The 12296-nt window shown below is 40.1% G+C and overlaps 1 protein-coding gene across 1 annotated transcript in view; it reads right to left on the bottom strand.

Moving 5' to 3' along the window:
- DCC (DCC netrin 1 receptor) overlaps window positions 1-12296 on the bottom strand; it is a 1018850-nt gene that overhangs the window by 40363 nt on the left and 966191 nt on the right. Inside the window, exon 26 of the mRNA XM_025198166.1 lies at window positions 7220-7375. Within this exon, the coding sequence (XP_025053951.1) occupies window positions 7220-7375 (156 nt within the window). The remainder of the gene's footprint in view (window positions 1-7219; window positions 7376-12296) is intronic.

Below are 12296 nucleotides of genomic sequence, written 5' to 3'. Positions count from 1 at the left end.
AAAAATCATGGAGCAGATCTACAAGGAATCCATTTCTAAGCACTTGGAGAAGAGGTTATTAGGAAGAGTCAGCATGGAATCACCCATGGCAAGTCATACCTGATCAACCTGACCCTATTCTATGATGAGATGACTGGCTTTGTGGATGCAAGGAGAGCAGTGACGTGATATACCTTGACTTTAGCAAGGCTTTTGATACGGTCTCCCACAACACTCTCAGAAGCAAACTAAGGAAGTATGGGTTGGACCAGAAAACTGGTTGGATTGATGGGCTAAAAGGATAGTAATCAATGACCCAATGTCTACTTGGCAGCCAGTATCACATAGATTGCCCCAGGGATTAGTCCTGAAGCCGGGTTTGTTCAATAACTTTATGAATGACCTGGAAGATAAGAGGTCACCCCTCAGGAACTTTGCAAATGACACCAACCTGGGGGGAGTAGTAGATATGCTGGAGGGTAGGTCTAGGATTCAGAGGGACCTAGACAAATTGGAGTTTCATATAGTTGACCAATTTCATAGATTCCATAGATGTTTAGGGTTGGAAGGCACCTTAGTAAATCACCGAGTCTGACTACCTGCCCTGGGAAGGAAAGAGCACTGGGGTCAGGTGACTTCTCTCCAGGGTCCAGGGCTTCTCTCGATGTTCATGGTTTTCAAACAATTTAATTATATCAGACTTATGAATTATTTGTTGTATTGCATATCTTCTATTCTGCAAAATTGGGAAGTACTATACAAGCGCCACCCTAGATTGCCAAAATGGGCAATAAGCTGAATATGATTGCATCTGATACATGCTGTATAGTATTTCTGGCTCTACCACTGAATAGCGGTGTGATACGGGGCAAATCACTTCAACTCTCTCTGCCTCCACCCTCTTCCACCCTTTGTTTTTTATCTGTTTGAACCATAATCTCACTGAATCAGTGGCTATGTATTTGTACAGCACCTACACATATATGCGTTTTATTTCAGCTAAGGCCACTGGATGTTACTTTAGTACAAAGAACAATAAAAATACTTAATTTATTAGAACCTATATTTTATTCTCAGGCTATTGAGCTGTGACAAATGTGGGTAAATCCTAATTTGCATCCTCAGGGATTATTTTTAACATTTGCTAAATTAAGACTGGATTCACTTTCACAGAATTTACTGGAGAGTAAAATGATGCGAAAAGCAGGGTTCGAGACACAAAGATAAGGCCCACAGTTACACTGAGTCATATAATTAAATCAGTTTTGTGTGCAAAAGTCCAAGATGAATTCACTGAGGAGATTTGCCTTCAATGGTCATGAGATAGCTCAAGATACTTAAAATGTCTTGTTTCTTGTCTCTCTAAAAAAAAGTGTTATTGATTAAATTAAATCTCATATTTTACATTTAACAGTACTTCTTTCTGGATAGGAATAGTAGTCCTAGTGTGCTTAGGCCACTAGTTAGGATGCTGAAACCCCTTCTTGCTCCATAACAAACTTTCTGCGTACCACTGATCGATTCTTTTCAGCCCTCTGTGTCTCACTTCACGTTCTGGACAGTACTTCCTTACCTTACTGGTAAATATATTGAAGGTTTTGAAGCGCTCAGATATCATGAAAGGGGCCATATAAAGACCTTAGCTAGATAGGCCATCTAACATCAAAACACAAAAGTTTACCGTTACAGAATTAGTTCCAAAAAGAAACAATATCAATTTTTTTTTCACTTTTACTGCTCGAAGAGATGAAACTGCTATTTTAGTTTCTTATCTGGTATTGCTACCTCCAACTTTGGAGGACTGTTTCAGTCTTCCTCCTCATTGTCATCCTTTATTCCTTTATGTGCGTGTGTTTAACTAATAGTCTTGTCTTTATTTATAGCTGTGATGTAAAAACATACATTATCATTTGAATAATTTAAATATATATATTTTCTTGGCACTTTCTCCACTGAAGCCTCAATTATAAAGCATGGACTACTGCAAAAATGTGCCACTAATGGTCTATTATATTTAGAAAGGAAGTGTTTTGAATTGTACCATCTGTAGTTTCCATATGGCCTTCAGGGTCACTCTGCTGTACACTGCCAAGGTCCAACCTGAAAATATCCTAAACCCACTGTGGTCATTTTAACACTGGAGGGAAGTCCCTTAGATAGCATCATTTTGACAAGAGAAGGACAGAGACCTTTTCTGAGGCTGACTCTATAGCTTCAGTTAGCTCTTAAAATAACTGATGCAGAGAAACCAGTATCACCTCAACATTTTGTATGTTGAACCTGAATCATAACTTCTCATCTGAGTCCCCTTTTCTCTCATTCTCTAAGACCCCGAAGATACAGAAATCTCTGTACTTAATGGAGAGGGGAAAAAACCTGAGGCTTCTTTGCATTTTGATCCCAGTATATCCTACTTAATCTCAAAATCCTTCCCCAACATTGAGTACGTGCTGAAGAGATGGAAAACATGAAGGACTCTTCTGATGGAGGCTAATTTTTAATAGGAACTCCTACTCAAAGGTAAGTCACCTCTGGTTCAAATATCTTTCCTCGTTTTAAGGATGGAGAGTTAACATATGGCAGTTGGTACATGTTATGGCTGGCCATTTCAGCATTAGTGGTCAAACAGACATAAAGGCATATTATTCAAGGCTGGTTCTGACTCAAGTATGGCTTTCACCTTCATAGTCTTTAGTTTCTTCATCAGCAGGAAAACTTGATATATAGATGTTTTCCAGCATTCAAATCTTTGGGTCAATTGTAACAGCTTCCAGGACTAGAAAGAGGTGTTCAAGCATAGTCCATTAGGCAAATGCAAAACGATGCTTTCCCTAATGGCGCTGCACACAAACTGTTCAAAGACTGCTATGTCCTGATCAATAGTGTATTCAGTCGTGTAGTACTGCAGGTAGAATTCATCTTAAAGGAGTTATTGCAGTGTTGCAGTCTTGTTGATTAATATATCAGCCAAATAAGTTGATCTGAGCCTGTCCAGAATTTTGAAATATTTTTGTTACATTCCAGCCAGTTTCTGCAACAGAAAGGCTTCATATGAGAATGGAAGAGGTCATCCACACACGAAGCTGACATTTCAGCAGCTTTAAACATTGTCTGCTGGCTGGATATGTTTGAGAAAAAACATGTACGTCCATTCTTCCAAACTATATACTGCTGCTGGTCCCAGCATTCATGGGTCGCAGCATCAGTGCTGATAAAATGTCTAGACATCATGCTAGAAATATATTTATATTTCCCTCCATTCCCCTTAGGCTGAACACAAACCCACTGTGCTGCTAGAGAAAGACAGTCGATTGCTTGGCGGGCTGTCAGAGCTAAAACAAGCAATGTTCCCATCTGCTTGTCTATGAACATGCCTTACTGTAACTGGAAAATGTGAGGCACAACCCTGGTAGAGGATTTTTTGCTTGGAAGTGAACAGCATGGTCAGTATGTTCAAAGACCTTTGAAAGTCAATGTCCCTCCACAGACAATCAAGCTCTCAAAAAAATGAAATTTCAAGCTCATCATGGTTTCAGTGTAGCAATATTAGACAATTTCTGAAATGCCATACAGCCCTAATTAGTCAAACCTGAATTATTTGAAATACATTGGTATCCAAACATCCCCTGAAACCTAATTGTTCAATAGAGAATTTCCTTGAAGACCTAAAACCTCAGCTATCTATATTTATTGAAGATCTGACATTACCAAAGATTAATAGAAAAATTAAGCTTTTTCATCTCTTACTGAGGTAAACTACTATGGATTAGTTTGCATATGCTGAGAGTTCGAATGTGCACACAGACAGTTACTGCAATAGCAGATACACTGTAAGCCCCATCCTCATCTTCCTTGTTTGAATGCCCCACCCCTAAATCTGATTTTTATTGACCCTTTTCTGGAAAACTCTTGTGTATTAACAATCAGATGTTCACTTTCCACACACTCTTCCCTGAAATTGTTATCCTGCCATAAATTTCTGCACGTACCTTTTTTGGGGGACTCTCAAGAGAGCTTTTAAGTGCTGTTACTTTGAAAATATGATCAGTGGGCTGTATACAAACTGAGAAGATGAGTGGGCTGGCAAGCAGTATGCATGCATGTGTGTGAGCAAGCAAGTGAGCTTTTCAGAAGGGTGAATAAAAACAGTTTGTGCCTTATGATGGATTGATACTTAAACAAATTTTGTCCACCCAGATTCTTTTTGTGGTATACACCATTGAGTTTCCATCCCTGATGGATGTTTAGAACTAATGGTGCTTTCTTTGATGTCACTGCTGGCGTGTTGTGTTTGTACCAATTTATCTAGTGATAAATTTGCCTCAGTTCTACTTTGCTCTGTAAAAGTGAAAGATCTGTCTACCGTGACAAGGTCCACACTTACTTATGGTACTGACAATTTATGACTGGTATAATCCTTCCCCGTTAGCCACACTCCCTGCTGCCCCTGTGGACACTTATAAAGTGCCTATCAGAGGTGCACTACCTCGTTCTTTTATTTTTTTTAAACTCTACAGGAACACGACCAGATATTCCAATTTTCAAATGTCCTCTTTCCAGCTAGCTATCTACGCTGCAAGTTGAACAGTGCCATTAGATGTTTACCTTGTGTCTTCTGTCCTGTGTTCCTCTGTTGAGTTTATGATAATTTTGAAATGTATATGGAAACAACCAGGCAAAAGCAGGCATGAGTCTGAACCAAGAAGTGGCCACACTAGCTAGGACTTAAAAGACAACCACCATCTAGCCTCAGAAAGAGGAAATTACACCAATGATGGTGAGAATATCTGAGCCTGTACTCTGTTTTGAGCCCTTGATTAGAAGTGCTGTTGCTGGTCTTCATGACCAAACTGATTAAAAGCAAAAATCAAGCAAGAGGAGGAAAAATCACTCATTTTGACATCTCCATGGGTGAGCAGCAGGAAATCCCTATAATATGAAAAATGGGTATAACTGATTGACATTAATCTGTCAATGTCATACCTGATATAGAGTAGAACAAAGTTAAAAGAGAATTATAAGATAATATGATTCCTCCATTATAATTACCATACAAAACCAGTCATTATTATGTTAAAATAGTGAGAGATGCTTAGAAAATAAGAGATGAAAGTGATGCTGGAAACCCTTCACGTAGGCATGGGAACAAACAAAACTCAATTCTACTTCTCTAAGGGACACAATGGACATTACATGTTATAGTTTTCCTGGAAAGCTACAGCTTTCTGGAAGTTGTCACAGGAAGGTAGTTTAAAATAAAGTAAGAGACTGAGGGGACCCGGAAAAGGAAGACAGCAAGGATGATTGGAGATGCCAAATATCAGAGAAGAGGCTAAATGGTCAGTGAAAGGGAAACGTTAGTAAAATGATGCATCAACCAGAAATATTTCTTCCGTGTTCAGCGAAATTAATTGGACATATCTGGGTAAACTTGTGCAGTGCTTAACACTGGGTATGTTAGGTGCACTGCTGCTGCTGTTTTAGTCTGATTCTCTCTCCTCCCTTAACACACACTGTTTTTGCAAAACTCAAATGGTTCAAAACTCTTTGTAGAGACCATGCAGATGAGATCCAACAACTTGCAAGCTCTACAAAGCAGCACTGACACAAGTCTGTCTTGGCTCTACTCAGGATTTTTAGTCTGAATGGCATGAACTAAAGATTCCTTTACCATAACACTTTAAACCTTCAGCTACAAAGAAAGGGCTTAATTACCACAGAGGATCCTGCAGTTTAAGGAGTGTCACCTGATATGCATTATCAGATATTTTCTGCTGGAAAAGAAATGTTAGTAAAATATTAAGATACCTGGGTTTAAAATAAAGTTTGCACGGTAAGAGGTGGAAAAGTCATTTTCATTGGATTTCCAGGGGAACAAAAGCACACCATCAACTAAGTACTTTTGAGAATCCCGTTCACAAGGTATTGTTCTACTGTTGCATATTAGTTCAATCTGAGAAGAAGGAATTAATCTCACTAAGCACTTGTACATGTGCTGATTTGCCCATGTACACATGATGAAAAATTCCCATTTGGCAAGCATAACGGTGTCACCATGTACACATGCATGAGGTTTTGTCATGTCAAACTGTCCCAGAGCATGGCAACTTAGACCACCTCCAAAGTATTTTAGTTTGATCATGGCAAATATTCCCATTGTGGACAAAAAATCTGTCATGTGTACATGTCACATACATGTCAACTCTCCAAATTATGTATCCTCAGCCTTCTTGCCCACCAGGTACTGCTACAATTCACTGGTACTTTCAGGTAATTTGCCATGTAATTCACAGGCGTTTTTGTGTAATGAATGTTTCAGCACACCAGCTGGAGCTGCAGAGCCTGACATGAATCATTCTGCTGCTGACCTCCTTTTAAAGTCCATTAATTAAATTAAATAAATATGTAAAAGAAACCTTTTTTCTGTTAGTCATGTCCAAATTCACTCTACTGACAGCTAGGATGTGTTGAAAACTGGTTTGCCTGAACTATGCTAGGCACCCAGGAGCACAGTCACATTCCTGAAAATGAGTACTTTCATTATGACAGTAATGAAAGTACTGAAATTACACTTAAGTAAAATATGTCATTTAATAAAACTAAACAACTGTCGCTGATCTGCACGTACCACATTGTGTGAGCTGTAGTTTAGTGCTCCCTGCTGTAATTTAGTATTAAGAGGTCAGAAGGGTTCAATTGTTATGTGGCATCCCCTACCGTATTTAACTTTGAATAGCGCGTGGAGCAATTTCGAGATTTTTGACCTGTCACCTGTACCATAAATCGTTCAATCTGAGAAGAAGGAATTAATCTCAGTAAGCACTTGTACACGTGCCAATTTGCCCATGTACACATGATGAAAAATTCCCATTTGGCAAGCATAACGGTGTCACCATGTACACATGCATGAGGTTTTGTCATGTCAAACTGTCCCAGAGCATGGCAACTTAGACCAAATGGATGGCATAAATTGACATCCATCATGTTACTTTAAAGGAGACAGATTAAGACAATGTGGAAACCCCCTCCCCCTCCTCATGTGCACAAGGGTTCACAGGTAGTATATAATCTTACTGGACCTCGCACTTATCCTGCAAAATACATCTTTTTTCCCTCTGTTTATCACTGGCTTATGTCAGAAAAAAATTATAGAAACACAGCCAAGAGGTACCGTGTGATTTCATTTTCAAAGCATTTTCTCAGAAATAAATATTGAAAGAAAAGAAAAAAAAGTACTAACTTCTTCCTGTTCCGAAAGTCCGGTCAACAGAGAGCGTTGGGAATGGCACAGGTCGAAGAGTGAACTGTGGATGTGGGTATCCACATGTTGGAGATGGTAGGATTCCTGGGTACTGGGCACTTTCCAGTGTTGGTACTGGAATGGCACTGACAACAGCTAAAAAGAAAAAAAGAGAGAGTGAGAATTAAAGATACTTTACAATTCTATGGGTGCTTGTGGAAGTTCAAAACAAAAGATAGATTCTGCAGAAAAATCACAAATGGTCATATTTACAAAGCTGGGTGCATACATTTTAGTCATTAAAATGTATGTGCTCTTTTCACACATACATACCACTCTATATGTAGAGAACCATGCATTGTTAGTGTGGATAGGATATTAGCATGTACAAAAAGATATTTGTGTGTGAAATTATACAACTTGTAAATGGAGGTTTTTACTTCTGGATTCAGGTTAGGCAGTCAAAAATGAGCTGATCAATATTTAAAAGGAATATAATCAGGAAAGCTAATGGCACTTTCCTTTCATCAGGAAAGCTAATGGCACTTTATCGTGCATCAGCAGATGCATGATGAACAGAACCAAGGAGGTGATACTTCCCCTCTATCGGGCGCTGGTCAGACCTCAGTTGGAGTACTGCATCCAGTTTTGGGTGCCACACTTCAAGAGGGATGTGGATAAGCTGGAGAGGGTCCAGAGAAGGGCCACTCGTATGGTTAAGGACTTGCAGGCCAAGCCCTACGAGGAGAGACTGGGGCACCTGGACCTCTTTAGCCTCCGCAAGAGAAGGTTGAGAGGCGACCTTGTGGCTGCCTATAAGTTCATCACAGGGGCACAGAAGGGAATTGGTGAGGCTTTACTCACCAAGGTGCCCCTGGGGGTTACAAGAAATAATGGCCACAAGGAAGCAGAGAGCAGATTTAGACTAGACATTAGGAAGAACTTCTTCACAGTAAGGGTGGCCAAAGTCTGGAATGGGCTCCCAAGGGAGGTGGTGCTCTCCCCTATCCTGGGGGTCTTCAAGAGGAGGTTAGATAAGCATCTAGCTGGGGTCATCTGAACCCAGCCCTCTTTCCTGCCTATGCAGGGGGTCGGACTCGATGATCTATTGAGGTCCCTTCCGACCCTAACATCTATGAATCTATGAATCTGTGAATCTATGAATCTATAATGAGGCAATTTCCAGAATGTGATGTCAGTGACTCTAATCATGTTATCTGTGATTTCCACCACTGTATCTGATGTTGGGAACTGGTTATAATTCCTCACTCACTTGGTACATTTAATCATAATAATGTAAATAGAAATAACAGATAACTAACTTATTAACAGGGATCCTGGTTTTCTCTGGTTTAAAAAATCCTCCATTTTCAGTTAAATGGAAGTAACCCCAAATCCACATTTTTCCATGTTTTAAATGAAACATCATTAATATATAGCTATATATTATACATTATTATATATATATATATATATTAATTATCATTATACTATATAGCTATATATTAATGATGTTTCATTTAAAACATGGAAAAATGTTACTTTTTTAACTGAAAATTGGAGTTCTTTTTAAATCAGGGAAAACTAGGATTCCTGCTTATTAAGCACACAAGAACTTTAAGGTCTCTCCAAATCTTATCTGAATTTGTATAAACTTCTGGTTTGTAACTAGTCTAAACATCTCCTGAAATCTGATTTTCTTGTGGAAGATTTTCAGTCTGTCCTGGTTCTAAATAGTCCAGGAATTACCAGTGTAAAATCATCATCACCATCCAAACCCTCAGTATTATCAAGAGACTCCAATCTGATTGATAAAACTGGCTTGTTTAAACACCGAGTAAGAACTAAGCAAAGGGTTCAGGATTTGGTTCAAAGATGATAATTTTGGGCTTAAACAGCAACTTTTACACATGATGTACAAACAATGTTGTAAACTTTAACATAGATATTTAGATTTTTCTCACCCTTATTACATCTATTAAACAGAGTGGTAAACTGGGATATTTGCCCAAGGTTAGTCAAGAAGACTGTTAGACCTAAGGTGCCAGTGCTTATTGCTTTAAACACTGAACTATATGCTTGTATTGGAGCATTTCCAGAGAAAATTAACAACTGCAGAAACAGTTGCCACATCATACACAAAGCTTTTATTAAGAAATAACAACCATAGTCTTCCAAGTTTTCAAAATCTCTGGGTTCATTTTTTTCCACCCTTAGAATAAAATTCTTACTACTTGAAGAGTCTTTCTTATCAGTAGGAGGATTTTTTTACATTTCTTTCCTAGCTGTTATCAAATTGCAAAAGCAATCCTTTTTTATTGAGTCTTATTTTTAAAAAAAATAATACATTTTTAACTTGTTCCTTTCATTTTTCACTGAAGTGCAGGTATTACCAGTTCTCTTTTCTTTATTTCTTTTTTTTAAAAAGCAGAGCATTCACAGTAATATTATATCCCACGTAAAGAAACTGGGGAAAGGCAACATTAAGCATTTTCAATAAATCTGTGCAATGTGACCAAATATGAGAAGAAATCTGTTCTGACACAACCTGTCAACAATTGGATTTATATCTCTGACTGATGCGTTAAGGGTTTGAAAGCAGAAATTCCATCACTAAATTATGAAGCTCCCTAAACACTTCAGTTCTGTATCTAAAAACTTTTATTACATCTAGTAAAATTGTAAAATCCAGGTAAAGTTTGCTGAAATTGTGAGCTAGAAATTTCAAAGCTCTGCTCAAGAACATAAAATGCCCAGATGTTGCCAAAGCAAAAAAGTCATCATCAGTGCTCCTCTAAAGCAGGGTTGCTGTCATTTTCTCCAAACTATTGGAAAAAATAGTGAAAAAAAAAACAACATTTAACGTGATTTACTCTGTGAGAATATTTGCTCTTCAAACAGAAGAAGTTAATATAATTAGAAGTGAAAAGATTGCAAGCTGTCATGAAAACACAAGAATGTAGCTCTCCCCAACTTTTGCCAAGTTATATGCTTTGCCTATACCCAGCATATTATGCTGAAACCAATCAGAACATATGAAAAATGTGTTTTATTAAAACTGAGAAAGCAGGATGGGAGTGCAGCTTTATTACGAATTGACAATGTTCTGAATTCAAACGTCCTGTTTTTCATGATGTTATAGCTGTAGTTTGTCATTATTTGGAAACAACAAGCTGTGATGCAGCTTCCTTCAAAAATATAAGTATGTGCTAAGAAATATGTACCTTCAATTTTAAAGGTTAGGCAAGATGGAAGGCACTCAAAAATTATGTATTGTCAGCCATATATCAGTTTCTTCTTCTGGTTCCCAGCTGACACTGTGACCTGTATATCTAGGATCAATTGCACTGGCTATGTAACAGAAAGATTCAGTCTCCTACTGACCCCATTTTTCAAGTCCTTGAGTCCAGTTCTTTGTTGGAAATGATCAAGCCAAATTTCACTGATTCTGCAACTTTAATGCCATCAGCTTGTAATCTCTCGAGCCCCTCTGAAGACTCTTTCAATTACTTTTATCAAGTTTAGTGCCTCTCTATGGATAGGCTTGAAGGGGCCTCTTAAATTACTGTCATAGTGATACTTCAGTAATGATGATGTCACTGAAAAATCTCACTTGTAGCATCATCAGTGTTTTGCTCTTTCCCCTTCAAAATAGAGTTTCATTTAACAGTACATTGGATCTTGAAGAGTACAAAAACGGATTGTTCTGTACTTTTTGAGAAAAGCAAGAATCCTATCTATTTTGCCACTTGACATTTGAAAATATGCATGCTTTACATTGGAAAAATTACTTACTTTCCTTTTCTCCATTGTGGCATAGCACAACTGGGATGCTCACCACTTAGTGTGGGCTGCAGCAGGCTGGAAAAGTGCCTGCAAGGAGGGCAACCAGGAGACACCCCTGAGTAGTCATTTTAAGGTGGAAGGCAGAGCACCATGAGGGTGCTTACCACTTAAGGGATGTTGCAGGCTATGAGTGAGCCTGCTTTCTGAGTAGCAGGGAGAGCCTCCCCTAGTAACCATTTTAAGGGGGAAGGTGGGTGGCAGAGCACCTTTGGTGTCTGCCACTTTAAGAGCTGGGAGCAGGTAGCCAGTAGGTGTGGGCCAGCCCTGATGAGGCAGCTATTTTAGATCCAGGCTGTCAGTGCTGAGCTAGCAGTTTGCTGCTAGCGGCTGAGGAGGCAACATCTGGCTGAGCTGCTGCTTGGAACATCTTGGAGGTAAGGGCATGAGCTATTGGGGATGGCAGAAGGCTCCTGGTCCTGGATATGACCGAAAACTGCACCCTGACGGGGAAGGGTAGCTTGGTGGGACTGGGCGTGGTGGTACAGTTAACCAGAAATGCCCGGCCAGTTACCTCCCCGGTGAAAGGCGAGGAGGGGCATCTTAAAACCCCAGCCCTTGCTATTTGGTGGGTTATTAAGATTGGAGGGGAATGGGGCTAGACACGCCCATGGCAGTGGCACCTGAGCCCTTGGAGGTGTAAGACTCCAGAGCCCCAGGATAGGGACGAGTGTGTTGAGGCCCCAGAGAGGGGAGTAGGGACAGGTACGCCCATGGGAGTGTAAGAACCCGGAGATAGCGGGGCCAGGCATGCCTACTGAGAGGCACCTGAGCCTGTGGGGTGTAAGACCCTGGTGCCTCAGCATGGGGGTGAGTATGTTGAGGCCCCAGAGAGGAGATGAGTGTGTTGAGGCCCCAGAGAGATGGGGATGAGTATTGAGGCCCATGTAAGTTTTTGGCTGCCCGAGGTTGCAAGTGGGCCTAAGGCCAAGTGATGCAGCATAGAGGGAGCCATGAGTAAAATGAGTGAGTCACTGGCCCCAGTTAGGGAACCGGTGGGTTGTGTTACTGGTGAAGGGCCAGGGGCAGAGTTATCCCAGTGTTTGGCAAATTGCTCAGCCACCATGCAGATGAGGGTCATGGGAGAGGTCCAAAAGGCTGTGCCAGCGCTGGCCAAGGAGTGCAAAGATATGTCTGATGGCCTATGTGGTCACTCAAAGGAGCAGGGCAAGGTGAATGTGGCCTGGGCAAGGGACATGAGTGCAAGAACCCTTGTGCATTGGACCCCTGCTGA

Source organism: Alligator sinensis, unplaced genomic scaffold (genome assembly GCF_000455745.1).
Source record: "Alligator sinensis unplaced genomic scaffold, ASM45574v1 scaffold701_1, whole genome shotgun sequence".
Taxonomy (NCBI): domain Eukaryota; kingdom Metazoa; phylum Chordata; order Crocodylia; family Alligatoridae; genus Alligator; species Alligator sinensis.
This window is presented reverse-complemented; position numbering and strand designations above follow the sequence as displayed.